The 20,392-nt window shown below is 44.8% G+C and overlaps 1 protein-coding gene across 4 annotated transcripts in view; it reads left to right on the forward strand.

Annotated features, from left to right (window-relative positions):
* DCUN1D3 (defective in cullin neddylation 1 domain containing 3) overlaps positions 1-16,375 on the forward strand; it is a 38,538-nt gene extending 22,163 nt beyond the window's left edge. For 3 of the 4 annotated variants that reach the window (XM_040635250.1, XM_040635249.1, XM_008697206.2), the window contains exons 2-3: positions 9,238-9,773; positions 11,049-16,375. In XM_040635250.1, the coding sequence (XP_040491184.1) occupies positions 9,343-9,773; positions 11,049-11,532 (915 nt within the window). In that variant the 5' untranslated portion in view covers positions 9,238-9,342 and the 3' untranslated portion in view covers positions 11,533-16,375. Of the gene's footprint in view, positions 1-4,550; positions 4,597-9,237; positions 9,774-11,048 lie in introns of those variants that run through there. The other variant, XM_008697205.2, reaches the window with a different exon arrangement.
* Positions 16,376-20,392: the final 4,017 nt, after the last annotated feature.

Below are 20,392 nucleotides of genomic sequence, written 5' to 3' on the forward strand. Positions count from 1 at the left end.
CCTGCTAAGCAGGGAGCCTGTTGTGGGGCTCGATCCCAGGACCCTGAGATCATGACCTGAGCCGAAGGCAGATGCTTAATTGACTGAGCCACCCAGGTGCCCCTGAATATTAAATATGTTTCAAAAGAGAATCCCAACGTTTTTGCACACCCTCTGCAGTACAGCACAGAATTTTTGACAGATTGAATAGTAGTAGACTATCAGTAGTCTATGGGTTACATGACATAACTAGTGTATTTGTGGTGGTACCAGTACTACCACTGAATTGCTGCTCTTTATTTTTTTTTAGGATTTATTTATTTTTTATTTTAGGATTTATTTTTTTTAAGATTTTATTTATTTGAGAGAGAGAGAGAGAACAAGCAGGGGGGTGGGGGAGAGGGAGAAGCAGACTCCCCACTGAGCAGGGAGCCTGATGTGGGACTCGATCCCAGGACCCTGGGATCATGACCTGAGCTGAAGGCAGACTCTTAACTGACTGAGCCACCCAGGCGCCCCAGAATTGCTGCTCTTTAAAAGCATTTTATGAGAGGAGAAGATTTATATGAAAAAATGTTCAATGGAAAAGATTGTGAAATAGAATGTACAATATCAGCTCACTTCTGTTTGAAAGTTCCAAGTGCATAATGTGGACATGCATGTATTTTATGTGTGCCATTCACATGTGTTTATATAAAAGACTAAGAGGATATACTCAAATATTAATTTTAAGTGGTGGGATACTAGGGGACTTTTTATGCTTCTCTGTATTTTCTAAACTTTACAGAGTACCTATGTAATACTTTTGAATTTGGCAGCTGGAGAGAAAGCTTTAGTGGCCTCACTTCTCTGACCAGTTTACTGATGTGGTTGAAGACAGATGATCTTTTATTGTATAGCTTTTCCTTTTCTCCTTCTTCCTCTTCCCGTCTACTGTGCATTAGCAGTTAGCTTCCATCATGGGCCTCTAGGAAAAACCTGATAAATGTGGCCTTAATGGATTTGGATTTTTTTTTTTTTTTTAAGAATTAGCGAACATTTAAGAGATTGATTAGTTACCACATGGTGAACCTGAGGCCTTCTTAGAGGAAGTGTGGCTCTAGAAACCACATCTATACATTTGTGGTAATTCTGGTGCCCCTGTAAGACATTTAGATGCAGTCATTTATCATCTTTATATTGGGTTCTTTCCTCATCTTTCAACTCATTTCAGTTTCCTTTTTTGCCTTTATCTTACTTAGGGTCAAAAACCAAAGCTTATCTCCAGTTAACTGTTTTTCAGTCACTTTGTGACTACTGAATTGCTCAGAAGGAGATTGAAAAGTAAACAGTTGATGTGGTAATTGGGTGTTTGAGGACTTATCATCTGCAGTCAGGGAAGCCTCTGGAGGGGGGTGCTGGTACCCATGTGCCAACTGGAAGTTGGTATTTGGTGCCTCATTCGTGGTTCACCTTCAGTGGGGCCTACGGAGGCTGTCTCTTAAGAAAGAAAACCAGCAGTAAGCATAGAAGCAGAGATGAAGAATGCAGCAGGCATGCCATTTTTATTCTGGTACCATGGAGCACAGATCCAGGACAGCCCTCGGCTTTTAAACCAGGAAGGAAATGGAAAAAGCTGGAGCAGAAACAAAAAGAGGAGTCAACCTCAAAATCCGGTGCCCCTTAGTGATGCCCGCTTTGCCCATAAGTGGGTAGCCTAACCTGTCCTGTCAGTAGTGACAGCAAAAAAAAGATTCCAAGTGTGGGTCAGTAAAATGATATGGCCCTTTTTTGGTTATTTTGAGTCATGTGGGATTAAACATGTAGCTCATTCCTGGAGCTCAGAGACCAAAAATGCTTCATTATTTGGTATTTGGAAACTTTATAGTACATGCGTGTGTCGGCTTGGTTGTATTTGGCAAGTAGTATTGGTTCTAGCCAGCCCACACTGGCCTCAGTCCTTGGGCCTCCAACAGGGTATATGTTTTTGCTCTAGTATATTTGAAGTATGCAAGGTGAGGAACAGTAAGAATTCTTTAAAGAGAAAAGAAAAGTACTCTGTGGAAAGCTGGCTGGTCTTAGTCATGTGACCTAAGGTTATTTTACAGAAATAAAACCAGTTGGTTTATTTTCTTAAAAAGAAAAAAAAAGTTTTTTCTTACCACCCCCCCAATCCCTCTTTTCTTTTCTTTTGCACTTTTGAGATTTGTTGATGTAGAAAGTCATGTGTTCCTACCCAACCCTAACTGGGACTGCTGCCTTAGCTTGCTGCTATAGTACATTTTAGGACAAAAAGTCTTTTAAAAGCATGAAAATAGCAGCAGACGGGTCTCGTTTGCTTTGGCAGAGGGAACGGCTTTCCCTCCCAAGTAGCTCTGGGTAAAAGACCTAATCTCCAAAGGTGATCTTGTAAGTCCCAAGTTCCAAATGACAGCAGGCGACTCTCCATTTCAAGTACACTCCCTCAGTCTTACCTCCTTGTTATTTTTGTGAGTTTACTTTCTAGGAAGTAGTTTACAAACGGCCACCACCCATTCCCTATCTTTTTCTCAGGTCATTCAGCATCTCTAGCTGCCAGATGGGATCAAGGGGCTCTTGCGGTGTTGCTTTGAGACTCCCAAGGGGGATGGCTTCTGCCAGGACAACGCATTAGCCCCTGGCAGCTGGAGAAAAGCCGTCTGAGGAATTCATGTACTCATGTTCTCTGGCCTTTGGGTGTCTGGCATATATAGTAAGAAAGAAAAATATGCACCCAGCTAGCTCTACAAACTGTTTAGATGAATGTTGGAAAGTGGTTTCTTATTGCCACTATGCAGAAACACCAGCATTTGCCAATGGTTTTTTGCTTCTGAATAGACACTAGATGGGAACAGAATCGGATGGGTGAATCAGACGGGTCCCTTCTCTCCAGGCATTCTCCAGGTAGATCACAAGTGCCTTGCTGACACTGATTTTTGGTGCCAGCATTTGCCTCCTGTTTTTTAGCTCCTCATTTCATGAGGTTCCTTGGGTGACAGGCTCCCCATCAGCGGCCAGCACACATTCCTCCTAGCAGGCTGCCTGACCCAACCAGCTGCAGCAGCGAGCCAGCTCGCTCTGGTCTGTTTTCCATATGCCAGGGCCTCTTGCTGACCCTGCAGAGATCAAACTAAGATGATTAAGGAGAGGCAGGCCTGCAAAAACAGTGTAATCTTTCACCCCTTGTTCAGACTGGAGTATCCCCTGCTTTCTTGCTCCTCCTTTTGGACTTCTGGTCTCATTTTTTCTTGGGTCTGATAGGCTTGGGCAAGAAGTGTGAGAGCCATTCAGTGAACAGGCAAAGTGCCAGTCCTTAGAAGGCTTGCAAATTTAGAACTTTAGCCTTGTTGGATGCCAAAAAGCGAAGGTAGTCCCAGAACATTAAGCTTGGAAGGACTAGTCTAGACCCCTCACTTTAATGTTGGGATCACACAGATTCGGAGAGGTTAAGTGACTTGTTCAAGGGCCCACACTGCTTAGAAGTACCAGAACAGAACCAAACCTGAGAGTTTATTCTGTATCTCTGGTATGTTTAGGTGTTGCTAATGTACCTTTTCGTCTTGAGCCATCATCTCCTTGGGAGAAGGTGCATCTTGGGGACACATCATAGCAGACAATAGTAGTGAGGCCAGTGAGGAAGAATCACATGGCTTGGGTTTGAATCCCTTTTCCTCTGTAGACTGGCTGTGGGACTTCAGGCCAGATTCCTTAATCTCTCTTCGGTTCTCCTCTCTGTATAGAGTATCTTCCTCATACGGTTGTAGCGAGTTAAATGTGACAGTTACCGTGAATCCCCTCAGTACATATGTATAATCTAAAAGACCACTATTACTAAATGTTTTAAATCACCTTTCCACATGGACCAACCAGATTGGCTCTTTGACTCTTTCCATTTGGTGTTTCCAGTCATTTAAAGACCAAACAAAAGCCACTTCTCTGAAACTTTCCCATGGGGTGGAGTCTGGAATCTCACAGGCTCGTTTTATCTCCTAGTCACCCTACTTAGCAGTTAAGAAACTTTGGTTTCCTCATCTGTAAAAAGTCTGACAGGCTAGGTGGTTGTGAGGTCGAAGGCAATGGTGCATAGGAAGCGTGCAGCCCCGTGTTCCCCACATATCACTTCCCCTTCGTCAGCCCCTCCCCCTTTCTTTCCGTCACAGTAGTTCACACTCCTCTCTCCTTTTCCTGTCTCCAGTCACCCTGTGTCCTTGTGTGGTTTAGCCCTTCATGGTCCTCTTCCATAACAGGTCCTTCTGTCTCAGTAGTAGGTAGTAAGCCCAGGAGAAGGGGCTCGGCTGCATCTCGCTTCACAGAGCTGCCTACGACATAGACCAGCTCCCGGTCCTTCTTTGGAGCCAGAGCCTCCACAGGGACCATGGCGTCTGGGATTGCCCCCGGCCCGGCAGTGCCAGCTCCGGGCCTGGGGCCAGGCCGGCAGCCAAGCCCATCCCCAGCAACAGCAGCCAAGGCTGGCACTGCGCGGGGCGGTGGGGGGGCTGCGGCTGATGTGTGGAGAGGGAGGGTGACAGGAACATTTGGAGCCGAGATTGAAGGAGAAAAGTTGGAGGCTGATCTTGATCCAGCATAAACTGAGCAGAGTTACTGGCGTCGATCTTTCAGGTAAACCCCGAAACTATAATTGTGCCTAGAAGTAGATTTCCAGGGGTGTGTGTGTTTTCTTTATTCTTCCTGCGTTTTCTTTCTCCCTGCCCCTGGCTCCATTCAGTTCATTTACGCCCCTAAGCAGAAGCAGGAGAGCAGAGTCCCTGTGAGAACAGGGAGAGAGGGAGCTGCTTTGGGTACCTGGGGAGCCCTGCATACCTGAGCTGCCCCCCGCCCCCCAAGAGCTGCACTGGCCACTGAAAAGAGCACTGTTCTAGGAGCAAGGAGGCTTGATTCTGTCACCGACTTGGCAAGCAGCTATGATAAAGGTTAACACTGAATACTTTCTGTGCAGAGCATCTCACATGGGTTATCTCATTTACTCTGTCTTGAGGTCCACCTGCCCATGTTAAAGTGAGTGCTGACAGTCACACGTCGGTGCCATCGCCCTGATTCACATCAAGGTTTGTCTGTTCTAAGAGCTCATGCTCTGAATTACTCTGCCTGTTTTCTCCCTTCCTAGATAGCTCCTTGACCTTGCTATGCCTCCATTTCTTTTCCTGTGAAATGGGGGTAATAACTGTTTCACAGAGCTATGTTTATGTACAGTGATTATAACGTGCTACCAAATACAGAGTGGTGTTCATTAATGTGCTCTGTTGCTGATGAAGTTTGGCTTTTGGGGTGCCCTGATTGTGCTGAGGCTTTCCACACAGGCAGCTGGGATGACCAGCTGGAAAGGCAGTGACATTAAGGTAGTATAAATAAATGAATATCAAGCTAGAAATCATGTCTTTTTGAAACCTACAGAGCTAGGACCAAGTGGAAAGGGGACAGGAGTCCGGAACTGTCTGGAAGGTTGGCCCAGCTTAGGGACAGGGAGTCAGCATTGGGCTCAAGGTGTCCCTCGAGCACAGCACATACCAAGCTTGATTTTACTCAGCATCAATCCCAGGAAAGTCTTATCTTGGGGAGAACGTGATCCTGCAGGTGCTTCCGGGCCGTGTTACATTTGAGCATAGACAGTGCTGTGGTTCAAGAGACTGTTCTTGAACAAGACCCAAGCACAGGACTCAAGGCAGGGGGTAGGTGTCCTGGCCGGGCCTGGGAAAGCTGAGCCCAGAGCCCGTTGTTCGTATGGGACAAGCTGGGGCTTTCATCAGGCTAACCAGATACTGCTTGGCTGTGAATAATAATCACTGGTAGCTGTTCTCCATCATTTCCGTGGTGGGGGGTGCTGTATGGCAGGTACCCTTTATCTGCATTTCCTGACAGAATCCTTACAACAGCTCTGTGAGCCAGATACCATTTTGCAAGTTGAGGAAATTTCACAGGTTTCAGTCAGGGTCAGCAATAATCACTGGCAGAGTTGAGCTTTGATTTCAGAGCTGGAGCTTTTAACCATGCTGATGGACTGAAACATCACCGCTTTGGGGCATCTCTGGTGAGGCTGAGTCCAAGGGCATGATGAGTGCCTGGATCATGGTGGCAGCGCTCGCTGGGAGGAGGGCAGGGGGTAGGACACCCTTCCTGAGCACCGGGCACAGACAGTGTGGTGTTCTCTTTCCGGTGGCTGGTGGTAAAACTTTGCTGTTCTGGGATCACTGTGGTGATGCCAGAGCTCAGGACCATCCGTTGGCTTCCCCGAGGTGCTCTGATGGAGGGGGCTCAGCAGTCTGCCTGGTGGTAAAGGTGTGTTTCTCAGGCTGGACATACAGCTTCTGTTTGTGTGATGCTGGATGATTTACTTCGTGCCTCAGTTTCCCTGTCTTTAAATGGGGTTGTGGTGAGGGTATAGGAGTTTTAGTGTCCATAAAGTGCTTATTAGCATAGTGCCAGGCATAATATCATGTGTTCAATAATTGATAACTGCTATTATTAGCTATTAGCCATCAGCTAGTGAGTCCAGGGAGACTTTCAGCTTTAACACGAAGTGCAGCCAGCCTGGGACCCAGAGCTTGTGTGAGACTGAGCCCGGGGAAAGCTCTGGGGGCAAAACTGTTTTCCCCGGGGAAAGAGGTAGACACAAAAGATAGGCCATTGAATAAACAAGGGGCTCTAGTCACCATCAGATCTGAAAACATTTTCTTCTGGCTTGAGATCATCACTTGCCTCAACACTCATCCGGAGCGGGGGCATTTCACAGAAAGGGACCAGAATGAAGAAGGAGATCTGACCTTCTGGTGCTTGCTGATTGATCATCTGTTCAAATTGATTTTCCCCTCCTTTTTCTCATCTGCCGAGCATGTTAAAAGCCCTCAGGTTCTGCTGTGTCAGGTCATCAAAGATGCTCTTATGTGGAGGGCCGTTTGGGTAAATGGGATTAGGGCCTCTTTGGGAGGCCCATCTGTTCTGTCCCTACCTGAAGGCATTGGCGCCAGGATTTGGAGGAAGCTGGCACAATGAAGCATCTGTCCTGTGGGGGTGGGGGAACGTGGCCTGGGGTAGGTGGGTCAGACAGAGGCCAGGAAATCCTCTTATCCTGCCAGGTACCTGGGCCTCCCTCAACAGCGGGAGCTGAGCAGCAAACCCTGGTGAGTCAGCGTGCCTGGGAATTAGAGTTGCCAGTCTGTGAGCATGTGGGGTTTGTATAAGTTTGGGCCTTTTGTTTCTTTTAGCACTGTAGTCTTTAGAAACACAAATCTGGAAACCAGACCTTCCACATGGTATAGTCCTGCTTGTTTTGAGATAATTCAGCTTGAACAGTTGCTTTCCTTGTATGCTGGTCTTCCAAGAATTAACCCCTTGCCTTTTAAAATTTTAATAGGTTGTGCTTATGGTTTTTCGCTATACTATTAAAGCATAAAAAGACTTAAGAAAACATAGTTGGGTCTGTCTTTTTCCACACCAAAAAACCCTTACAGGGTTTCAGTGGTTTTTTTTTTTTAAGCCAAAGTGGAACTGCAAGTCTTTGAGGGCATGTATGGGCATGCCTCTCTGTCATTTATTCTCTTTGAGGGTGGAGAATAGGACACACCCTGATTCGATGAGTCTCCGATAAATTATAAGAATGATTCTGGTCGTCATTTTAAACATGTACACTCAGAATTTACCCATAGGATTCCTTTTGAAGATAACCCCAAATTTACCAGGCATCATTTGGAGGAAGTGAAAGTACAGTTTATTTATTTATTTATTTTTTTAAAAAGATTTTATTTATTTATTCGACAGAGATAGAGACAGCCAGCGAGAGAGGGAACACAAGCAGGGGGATTGGGAGAGGAAGAAGCAGGCTCATAGCGGAGGAGCCTGATGTGGGGCTCGATCCCAGAACGCCAGGATCACGCCCTGAGCCAAAGGCAGACGCTTAACCGCTGTGCCACCCAGGCGCCCCGAAAGTACAGTTTAAAGCACTTAATAAAAAACACCCTTCTGCCCCACTGCCCGTTTCCTAAGAGCTTTGAATTTGGAGCACGAAGGGCCATGAACACTTCTTCCTAGAGCTGGAGAGACCTTGATTTTGGTCCCCTTTACCTACTGTACTTCTGGCTCCTGGTCTGAAGTTCTATTAACATTGTAGTTTTGGTGCCTGCAATTATTATGGCAGCAGGTAGAATTTATAGGGACTAAGTTGTAGCTGGATCTTCTCGTGGATGAGTTGAAGTTAAGAATACGAGTCCTGAGAAGACAGAGTTTGCAGAGAGATCACCTCACCCCTGGCCAGGAAATTTCTAGCAATTCTTAAAAAAAAAAAACAAAAAACTTTTAAATAGCATAAGTAATAAATAAACCACCATGATGAGTTGGTGATATATCAGTGCAGACTTTTCCCTTTTTTCTAGCAATTATCCTACCATTGAGAGAGATTTGGATAAATCAGCCCTTCTTTTAAGGTGGAGACACCCCCTTGGAAGACTGAGCTTGCAGGCCTTGTAGGACCTTCCTGTTCAGTGTGGACTTGGCTTGTACTCTTCATGCAGCCTCGCAGAGGACCTGGTGGGAGGAGAAAAAGAAACTGGAGGACCGAGAACCTTGGTTGGTGTTTGGCTCCTGTGGGTGGGCAGAGGAAGGGTGTAGAAAGGGCATTTCACCTACTGTGTGGGAGAGTTCCAGAAAGGAATTTGAAGAGATCAGAGACAAATTTTACTTTGCTATTTGGCTAGGACACTGCTTGTAGTCTTGACTCCACAAATCCTTTACCTCATCTTTAGGCCATTATGAAACTGTACAGTGGTCTTAAATGTGGCTCCCCTTTCTCCCTACTCATCCTACTTAAAAAGAAAATGTGAGGATTTTGACATGAGAGACTAGAAGATGAACTTTTTATTTGCACCTTCTGGCTTAACCCAGGACCAAATAACTTTCTTATGTGATGGCAAGTTGGCACGACAGATTTCCTCTGGAATATTTCTGGCAAAACTGTAGTCTTCCTTGATGCGTTCTGCACATGAATCAACCTCTTTGTAACCTATGTTACCTTAAGAATTTTAGGAATTTTCTTATTGGTTCTCCATATGTGTTCTAGCCCTGCATTTCCAATGTGAAGGTATAGAGCTTACAGGGGGAGGTGGTGACGAACTCTGGGTATCTCCCCTGGTTCATGGTTGGCTCACGAAATAGAGCAGTGCCCCAGGCCGTAGTCCCCACAGAGGAGGGGAATGGAGTTTGCAAATGCCCGTGTCCCTGTCCAGTGGTAACTGCTCTGTAATTTTCCTCTAGGTTGGCTGGCTCCTCTGGCTGATGGCATGTTGAGGCACATGGGCCAGTGGCAGCAAGGGCATCTGATCCAGAGGGGGCCACTCTAGAGGCCAGGCCACCAGCACCATGGGCCAGTGTGTCACCAAGTGCAAGAATCCCTCATCAACCCTGGGCAGCAAGAACGGAGACCGTGACCCCGGCAGCAAGTCACACAGCAGGCGGAGTGCCAGCCACCGCGAGGAACAGCCACCAGCCTGTGGCAAGCCAGGTGGGGATATCCTTGTCAATGGGACCAAGAAGGCAGAGGCTGCCACTGAGCCCTGCCAGCTGCCAACGTCCTCTGGAGATGCTGGGAGGGAGCCCAAGTCCAACGCCGAGGAGTCTTCCCTGCAGAGGCTGGAAGAACTGTTCAGGCGCTACAAGGACGAGCGGGAGGATGCAATTTTGGAGGAAGGCATGGAGCGCTTTTGCAATGACTTATGTGTTGACCCCACGGAATTTCGAGTGCTGCTCTTGGCTTGGAAGTTCCAGGCTGCTACCATGTGCAAATTCACCAGGTTAGTCACAAATACTTCATGTCACCAGGTGAGCGGAGGACAAGCGCACTCTTGGGCAGTGGGGCCCAGCTAGGGGAGAACTGGGTTGGCTTCTTAGGATTTTGGGTAAGTCTTTCTTCTTTTGACCAGTTTGTCTCAAGCTGTGCAGCCCCTGAACAGGCAACGACCGTCTTTGCCTGAAGTTAAGCAAGGAGTAACCCCCGTGAAGGCCCGCGGCCGCATGCTGCTGCCCAGCCCCACTGTCGTTTCAGACCTTTATCTTTTCTTCACTCCTTTACTTGTCAGTTCCCTCACTCCCTCACTCACTTGATAGTTACCGTACACCGATCATGTGCTGGGCACTCTGAGTGCCGGTCTGGGTTTGGGGATCCGCCTCCGTCACCATGTGGAGCCAGTTGCACCTCCTAGCTCTGCGCGCATGTCCCTCAGCCAGCGTAGGTGCCAACAAGGACAGCTGGCCCCAGTTAGCACGCGGTAGTTGTGCACATCGCCCTGGTCATGCGTTCCTGTAGAGGTTGTTTGTGGGGAGGGAGTGGCAAGGTCACCCCAAGGTGAGGTTTGCAGAGCACCGGGTTATAAATAAGAATTGACTTTGAGACACCCGTCCACCCCCGGGTAGGTTGCCCGACAGACTTCAGATGCCTTGTATCTTCAGCTGAAACTGCAGTCTCAGAGATGATCATCCGTGAGAGACCATGTTGTAACCTGAAAGTATTATGTAGATGTTAAAAATACCTAAGCAGTTTTTGTTTTTTAATAACAGAACTTTGATCTCTGGTGGCAGAGTTAGCCAGGTTTATCCAGAATCTTTGGCTCCAAAGATCTCCCTTGGCAGTCACCAAAAATATTCCAAAAACAAACAATCCATAGAGAATCAAAAGGAAAGCAGGAAGACTCCCCGTGTGGGAGGGGAGTCTGCAGATTAATCACTGTTGCAGAACGGGAAATGGGGCATCGAGCAGGAGACTGGAGTTGTGCTTTGGAAGGATGAATAAGTGAATGAACCAGCCACCATCAGCTGCTTGCCATGTGCCAGACACTGTCAGAAGCAGTTGACACATACTAACTTGTTTAGTCCTCACCAAAACCCTATGAAGTAAGGTGGTATTCTCACCATTTGACAGATGAAGAAATAGGACTAATTAGTGGAGGAGCTGGAGTTCACATCCAGGCCATCCAGCCTCAAAGCCATGCTCTTACTTACTGTGCTATATTGCCTCTCAGCAGATGCTGTTGTTTACAAATATTAATTGTGCCCCCTCCTTCCTGTTGCAGGAAGGAGTTTTTTGATGGCTGCAAAGCAATAAGTGCAGACAGCATTGATGGGATCTGTGCACGGTTCCCTAGCCTCTTATCGGAAGCCAAACAAGAGGATAAATTCAAGGATCTCTACCGGTTTACATTTCAGTTTGGTCTGGACTCTGAAGAAGGGCAGCGGTCACTGCATCGGGAAATAGCCATTGCCCTGTGGAAACTAGTCTTTACCCAGAACAATCCTCCAGTATTGGACCAGTGGCTAAACTTCCTAACTGAGAACCCCTCGGGGATCAAGGGCATCTCCCGGGACACTTGGAACATGTTCCTTAACTTCACTCAGGTGATTGGTCCTGACCTCAGCAACTACAGTGAAGACGAGGCCTGGCCAAGTCTCTTCGATACCTTTGTGGAGTGGGAAATGGAGCGAAGGAAAAGAGAAGGGGAAGGGAGAGGTGCACTCAGCTCAGGGCCCGAGGGCTTGTGTCCTGGGGAGCAGACTTAGTGGCTCTGTCCCAGGAGCAGCAGCAGCAAGGATCTGCCTGCTGCCCTGCAGCCAACTGAGGAATTGGACCTTTCTGGAAATTACTGAAGATCCAGATATTTTCTACTTTACACCTTTCTCTGCCTTGTATCTGAAAGGGCTCTAAAATGCTGTATCATGTTTTAGGCACTTTCTTCACTTTTTGGTTATTTTGGTTATTTCTTTTTTGGGGGGTCCCCCAAAATATTTGAACCTGGCTACATGTTGTGTATTTTTTTTTTTTTTTGAAGCCTTCAGATAGAATAAGCCTGCCATTTCTTGCACAAATTAGATTTTTTTTGGGGGGGGGAGGGTATAGAGCAGGGAGGGGGGAATGGGACGGTTAGGTTGAATTAACATTACAAGATGATACAGTGCCAGATCTCAGTTTTGCATATTCTTTTTCAGGGCAGGTCTGTACTGTGTGTAGTGCTGTTTACATGGTTGAATTTAGGTTGTAATAATTATTTTAAAAGATTTACACAGAATTGAATAGCAGTGTTAACTGTTAACCATATTGCATTAATTCCCAGGGGATTTAAAGCTCTTGGAGAGCCAGGGCCAGCCAAGAGCATTTGTAGTCTGGTGACAACCCCCTTTTAAGCTAATTTATCCAAAACCCTTATTTTCTTCACTTCTTGCTCATTCCTTCTTTGACCTATTGCATTTCATGTTGAGTTTACCCATCAACATGCTGCACCTGTCAGTCAAGTGAGCAGTTTTTTTTTTAGAACACATAGTACTGAGAACCACTTAAGCATTGAATGCAGAGAAAGCAGTGCTACCTCAGTTTTGCTGGAAGTAGATTTCGATAGTTTTCTCTTTTTGATGAATTTTCTGTATTTTCATGTTGTAAGTGAAAATACTTTTTTTTTTTTTCCATTTGCCTTGGAGCCAAAGTTTCTGTTCCTGGTGGTCGGAAAACTGTGCCTGCCGGCCAGCTGACTTGAAGGAAAACTGTGGTATGGAGCTCTGCTTGAATTTTTTTTTTTTTTTTTTAAGTTTTTTTAAGTATCATCAGCTTACTTGTCTGGCAAGTGCAGAAGCCTGGGACTGGCCTGAACTCTGCCAAACAAATACAGAAGTGTATTTAATAGTTAAACGTGTGCCCTTTCCCTTCTTGCTGCACCCATGTTGTCACTTAACCCCCAGGAGTTATTTATTATCTTCTTTGTTAATGTCAGGCTCATTTGGGGTAATGTGATGACTGTTTAGGTTTACATGACCCTCCTCTCCTTCCCCTACCCCTAAATATGTATATATACATATATAAGATATGTATATATTTTACCTATATAAAATATATATATACACATATATGTATCTCTATATTCCTTTGCTTCTTAGCCTGCTAAAACTGGCCATAAAAGAGGGAGCTGCCTTCAATATATAAAGCATAAGAAGAGTGCCAGGGAACGTCATAAATGGAGGCTTTTGAATCTGAATTTGGACCATCTTCACTAAAGAGAGGATGAATTTTCTCAGCCCTTTCCTCACAGGAGGGAGGCCCAGTTCCCCAGACTCCTCCGCGTGCTTGCTCCGTAAGGCCAGCTTTGGCCAAACTGCCACACAGGAGCTGACTCTGGTCCTACCTGGTTTCAGTAGAGGGTCCTCTTGTTATTTTTCCATTTAAAAAAACATGTCCTCAAAAAACTGTACTGGAAGGGTGGGTGGCAGGAACTTGTACAGTTCAGCTCCCAACACTTTGGAACAGATTGAAAAGGGAATCTTTTAAATAAAAACTTATAAAATATTTATACTCTTGAGGTAATGAGAGTTTGTCTTTTAAACATTTGGAGTTTTCTTCCCTAACTACTTCCATCTGCCTCCCAGGTATATGTTTCTCAGCCTGGGCAGGAATTGCTTATTTTGAGTTCCTTTATTAGGAGCCTTATGGCTCCAGGCTCCCATCTTTCCAAAGATGATTACTTAAGGAGTTTCTGCAGTCGATGTTTTTCCAAGAATGACATTGACATAGGAAACGTACTTGGAGTTTGATTTTTTTTTTTTTTTTTTTTTAAAGATCCTAAACCTGGCAGTTGCCCCTTCTAGAGGGGCAGAAGGGAAACTTTAAAATCAGCCACATTATGTTAGCATACTGCTGGAAAGCTGAAGAGAGTCTAAGGCCAGATATCTGGCTTTGTTATAGCCTAAGACACAAGTTCCTTGTATAAAGAGAGTTTCTAAGGGCCCCAGCAGGTTCTGTGGGCTCAAATGTAGTCAGGGTGCCCAGACTGAGGTCTTAAAGATACTGCCTTCTCATCTAGCCAGTCTTGCAACCCCGTTTTTCCTGACTCTAGAATGGGTAGAGGTTGAAAAAGGGAAGAGGAAGGCTGCTCCTAGCCAGGTAAGGCTCTCTTCTGTCTTAGATTGCAAGGGTATATGGAGAGAACTGCAGAAAAGAGGGAGGCACCGAGGATCGTGAGGACTCTGGAGGAACTGGATTCCTTCCCCAGCCTACAAGGTGGCATTCCACGCATTAGGTGTGCTAGAGTGGGTGGATTTTGTTAACTGTTCAGCCTCCCCACCCCCCACAAAAAGAGCCATTAAATTACTTTTGGTTATATTTTTAATGATCTATTTGTTACAGAAATGCAATTGAGAAACCAAAAAAGGGAGCAGTTAGGGAAGGACTTAAAGGTTCTATCCAGGTTGTCGTTCCTGATGCAAGGAATTCCAAGCTTCTGCAGCGGCTCTGGGTCAGTGTTTGACTTGACGACAGGAAAAGCAGTTATTTTGCAAAGGGATCGAAGGTGGGGGTCACACTATCGGGAAATGAAAGGTCCCTGTTCCTTTTAACCTAGAAATAGGTTTGCTGTCTAATGAGTGAGCAGTAATTGCGTGGAAGAGGCCAAACGCATGCCCCTCAGGTAAGCCAGTGCACTCTTCCCTTTAACAATGTAACATCAGGGTGGTGTGAAGCGGGGCAGGATGTGGATGCCATTTTGAAAACAGGCAAATATCTGAGGGTGACTATAAGAAATTGAATATGTATTGGGAAATTCTTGGTTTTTGGCAAATGGCGTTGAGTTTGTGGTGTTCTCTAGGGATTAGAAAGCTGTATGAGATGAAGTATTACTTCATTGAAATGCTCTTCCCCTATCCCTGCCATATTTGAATGTATCATTAACCCCACCTCCTGTAATGACACTTTGCTATGCTTCAGCTGGATGCCTCAAGTTTTTCCTCATCTGTGCCAGTTGTGCCCACATGCGTAAGTTGGGCCCAAGACCCCCTTTATCTACTCTTCTGATAAGAAAAATTAGAGCTGGGTAAAGATCCACATTTCACCTAAGCCTAGAGGCCCAAAGAAATCCAACTGGAAATGTACAAGGCAGCGTTTTCAATATTAAACTTCCCTAAGGAAGGCACAAGCGTCTTCTTGGAAAGGAAGAAGGGATTAAGCCACAGAGTATTTAGTCGATCTTTGATACAGTTCTGATCTCCCAGAGGCTGGTGCCAAAATTCAGTCCTCAGTGCCAGAGTCTGCAGGGTGTGGAACTCCATAGTTCATGTGATGGCCTCAAATGCTATACTATGCCAAACTGCATTAAAAAACGGTGGGAAATTACTGGGAGAAGGACTTGGGTCTAAAAGTTTAAAACCCAAAACATTTGTATTTAGGACTGGTGTGCCACATTTAAAGAGAAGTCCTGAGTGTAGTGAAGCCCAGGAGTAGACCCAATTATATAATTACAAGGGCTGGAAAGAAGCTGCTGCTAGGTTTTTGTTTTAGCTGCCTGCTTTGCCGTTTTTCTTGTCTCTTAATGTTTGCTTAATGATGACTTGAACATCTTGGTAACTGACAAAGGTCTTCCCTTGGGGGGACTTGAAAAATCTTGGTAACTGACAAAGGTCTTCCTTTGCAGGGACTCTAGCAGTGACTTGTTTAAAAAGCTGAAAGACTATTAAAAGATATTAAAGTGTGTTAATTGGGACTCATTTGAGGACATATCTCATTGATCCTCCTCCTACTCCATAATCTGTTTCCTGAATCCTAGAGGGGTTCCCACCTACCCCCTTTCAGAGTTTATTTCTTTGGTTAGCTGTAATTATAGCATATATCCAGTTTAACCTGGACTGGGGGCCATGTTTTAGTGAGGATCTGCGGGTGTTTTTCCTTATTGAGAGTTATGCTTGAGCACTGGTTGCAGAAGCCAAGATGATTCAAATAGCCTTGAGTAACCATCAGGTTCTGCTTCTGATTCAGGTGCTGGGGCCTCACATCCTCCCTATTCCTCTTGGAAACTAAGCCTGCTTTCATAGATACCTTTTTCCACCACCCAACTTCCCTTCGAACTTACTACAACATACTCTTGGATATTGCCAAAGGAAGCCATTCAGCAGATGCTGTGTCTCCCCCCCTCCCCTCCATTTATTCTGGGAGAAGTATCTTCCTTCTGACTCTGGTCCCCAGCCCTGAGTCTGTAATTAATTGCTCTTACCTATTGCACTAATGAATATGATTCTAGGTTTCAAACGGGGAACTTGAAACAATAGGCAAATGGGGGCTTGGATGATTGGTACTACAGATACCCTGCCTTAACCCACTGAGGTGATGAGTCCACTACTCATGTGACCCTCCACCTTTGTGGATTCCTCTTGGTTTGTGACCAGTGTGTCTGTTCCTTGAGGTTGTACAAACTTGTTGACAAAGGTCAATACTTTTGTTTGTATTCTCTGCACTGTTGCACTCTCCAAATGGCCCCTTGAATATTTTTATTAACTTGTTACACACACTTTTGTCTTTGTCTACGTTTTTCTTTTGATGTTTTTTTATTTGGAAGGTTACCTGCTGTTGGATTTAATAAATTTGTTTACTTGACTATTGACAATTCTGAGAGGAAAAAAAAAAACCCACAAAAAACCAAAACCAGTGACTTTATTCTGGGGCGAGATTTACCCGTCGGGAGCCTCTTCCAACGTGATATTGGATAGCAGTTCCTATGCTTTGGAAAATAATCCAGATGGTACAGGATCCTCAAACTTCAAACATGGATGTTGACTTCCCACTCACCAACTTAATGGCCTTTGGGATCCTAATACTTGTAGGCAAAAAGCAAATGAGTCCTCAGAGGGCCACTACCCCAGTAGTCGTATCGTAGCAACTGATATGGATTCCCACGAGGAATAAAAAGTTAATTTGTGCGCTGTGCTAATGGATGGCTCCTACATCTATCAGGTTGGCAGTGATTAAGGAAAGGAGACAAGCTGAAACTGTCACGTGCCACTGCTGTGTGACCTTTGGCAAGTTAGTGAAATTCTGAGTTTCCTTATACTCATCTGTAAAATCAAGAGACTATTAATTCCATCAGAGGGTTAGGATTTAAAAGTCTTTAAAAAGCACCTAAATCACGTAAGTTTAAGGTTTCCAAAAGGATGTCAGGTGAGTAACACAAGGAATCCAGAGAGGAAGAGATGGGGGTTGGCATGGTCACACAGGACCTTTCAGGTCACTGCCCCTCCTGGGGGCTTAACTTCCCTCTGTGCCAAATTGGGGGTGGGGGGGATTAGACTAACATGATCCGTGATGACTCTATTTGGCTCTTACATCCTAGAAGTCTGATTATGGTAGACCAGTTATGACCCTTAGCTTCCTTTCATTGTATTTTCTGTCTTGTTATTGTTTATGTTCAGGAAAGCTATTGGCCAGCCATCTTACTCACTTCTTTGATGGAGGCCCTAATGACCTTCCCAAAGATTTCCAGCCTCATGTTGGTATCTCCTAAAAATAAGTAAGTACAGTGGTGGGACTGACTAGATGTATTTTATTTTTCCTTTCACTTGGAAAGGACTTGGGAGTCATGGCTACATCCTTTAGCTAGGGAGAAGGTTAAAAGGCTTCCTCAGTGAACTGGAATTTTTTTTCTTTTCTCTTCTTCCCTTATTACCAAGGTTAGCATCAAATGGAGGCTGGAAGGAAATGGGGTAGGGGTGGGGGAGGTTACTTTTTTTCCCTCACTTAAAAGGTCTATCTCCAAAACAGGTGCTTATTCCCCAGTTGGCTCTTGGGCTTATGTCTTCTGTGCTTGGGCCTTTCTGACTTGAGCCCAGCCAGGGCCTTAACAAATAGAGGTTTGGGGAATTAGAATGTGAAAGATACTGATTTGGGTGCTTGCATAGAGCCTGGAGCTATTCAAAGTGTTGATACAGTGTTGTACAGATTATATATGGCTAAAATCCAGTTTCTGATTAGATGAGGGGCAAGCAACATCTTCAGAAATGAGGTTAACTGCATGTAGAATGGACATTTTCTAGCAAAAAAGTTTTACAGAAGGTAGTGCTGAGGGTCCAGAGAAGTACAGAAGAGTCACCTCAGCAATGGCGTCTTCTCTCTTCTCAAATCCAGTTGCCAAAAGCACATGGCTGGGTTGGCTCTGGAAGTCCTATTTTAGCTCTGGGTTGCGACCTAGGTCCGAAGGGTTCGTCCTGGGGAAGGAGAGGTGAGGGAGCCAGCCTAACCTCTCCATTTCCTTTCCTTTGTTGCGACTTCTCAGGCAGCCCTGTCTAATGAAAGCCGTAATGCTCTTCTCTGGGCTTAATGTTCTTCCTATGTAATGTTCCAACCTTGATTCTCTTGCCTTAGGGGTGCTGAAAAAGTCCTAGTGGAATACGGCAGCAATGCAATCAACAGCAAAGCATCTGACTATAGTGTTTTATAATCCATGCTGATGGAGACTCTCCATTGCCCTGTGTTTATCTGGGGTGGTGCTGCTGAAATTGCTAGTATATTAAAATAAAGAGCTACAAAATGGTATGGTATCTAGTGTAAGACAAGACAGAAGAAAACATGCAGGCTCTTGTATACATGGACTTACATAGTAAAGGACACATTCTCCTTGATCAGGTAAGTAAAGATGGGTAAACAGGTAAAAATCTAAATATTTGGGGGAAAGTTGCCATATGCCAAAATGAATTCCAGGAGGAATAAAGGTATAAGTGTAAAAATTAAGTTATTTAAAAAAACATACAGGGGTGCCTGGGTAGCTCAATCGGTTAAGCGTGCGACTTGATCTCAGCTCAGGTCTTGCTCGCATAGCCCTGTGCTGGGGCTGCACTTAAAAAACAAGCATAGAGCCTACTTAAAAAAACAAACCGCCCCCCAACCATATATACTTGTCAGTGGCTCTTAAATTGATCTCAGGATCAATCAAGACTTTCTAAGTATAGGGGCGCCTGGGTGGCGCAGTCGTTAAGCGTCTGCCTTCAGCTTAGGGCGTGATCCCAGCGTTCTGGGATCGAGCCCCATGTCAGGCTCGGGAGCCTGCTTCTTCCTCTCCCACTCCCCCTGCTTGTGTTCCTTCTCTCGCTGGCTGTCTATCTCTGTCAAATAAATAAAATCTTAAAAAAAAAAAAAAGACTTTCTAAGTATAAGTGCAAATAGAAGAAATCATAAGACTTCTCAAAATACCTTAAAATAAAAAACTAGAAACATTTTTGCAATAATCAACAGATGGACACTGTACTTAATCCATAAGTAGACCTTAAGGAAAAACAAGTGGCCCAAAAAAGCTTCTAAAAAAAATAGATGCCAATCTACAGGATATTCAAATAAATAGAAATTAAATCTATTTATGTAATGGAAAGTTTTTTTTAACTTACCAAATTGCAAAGATTTGGAACAAGTCCATGCTAGCTAACACAGTAAAAACTTCTATGGAATTAAAACAACCTTAAGTGCTCATACTCTTTAACCCAATTTCACTTTTAGGAATTTTTCCTTAAATATTATTTGTCAAAGATGTATATGCAAGGATATAATTGGTTGGGGACAACTTCAGTGTCAACAACAGGGGACTGTTTTAGAAATTATGGCACACCAACACTTTGGAATATTATGCAGCTATTAAAAACTGCTTTTGAACGATGTAAAAAGTATGATAGAAGACTGAAATAGTGGCAGTTGTTGACTATGAGTGTGGCATTAGAAGCGATTTTACCTTTTCTGGATTTTTCAAGTTTCCATTAATTGGTTTTCTTTATAGTAGGGAAGAGGTTATTTACAAAAAGGGGCCAAAAAAAGGAAATGAAAACAAACGTGGCTGAGTGTCACTATGGGTGAGGAGGTCAGAAAATTGGGAGTAATATGTTCAAAGCCTAAATCAAGAGTTGTGTAAAAACCTGTGGGAGTCGCTTTTCTCCCCCAAATGAGAAGCTGCTTCTCCAGCAGCTGCCTTGGCTGCCTAGAAGGGTGTGGGAGGAAAAAATGCACAAACGCACTTATGAATGGAATGTGTGTTTTGCAAGAGGCCAAGTTGGCAGCTTTGGCTTCCAAAAGGTGGGAGCATCAGCTGAAAGAACAGAGTGTGCAGACTGAGGCCTCAGGGACCTTATGGTTGGGCCCATCTCCGTAGAGTTCTAGAGTTGGGGGCCCACTGGGAAACCTCCCATCCAGGAGAAGGAAATGGCCTTGGCTAGTCCTAGGAGCAAAGACGATGTTCTTGGCACGTGGAGCCTGATTTGTTCTGTGATCCTGCACTTGGAAGATGCTCCTCAGTAAATGTCATTTATTGAACACTTAATGTGGGTTTTTCCCTCATTTAATCCTCTTAACAGCCTCATGAAGTAGGTAGTAATGTCCCCATTTTAAAGGTAAGGTAACAGGCTCAGAGAAGGAAAGTCATACATAGCCCACTATTCTGTCATTTTTCCACAAGCTGGATCTTTGAATTTTCACAATCCTTAAAAAGGTAGTTCCTCATTTTATCAACTGTGAAAATATACTCAGATGAGATTAAGTGGCTTGCCCAGAAGCAGAGCTAAAATGCCAGCCCAGTTCTGTCCATATTCAAAGGCAAACACTTTGTCTCAGGACTGGAGTCTCAAGAAGTAAATAGCAGCT

This window comes from Ursus maritimus, unplaced genomic scaffold, assembly GCF_017311325.1.
Source record: "Ursus maritimus isolate PB19 unplaced genomic scaffold, ASM1731132v1 scaffold_2, whole genome shotgun sequence".
In the NCBI taxonomy this organism is placed as follows: Eukaryota; Metazoa; Chordata; class Mammalia; order Carnivora; family Ursidae; genus Ursus; species Ursus maritimus.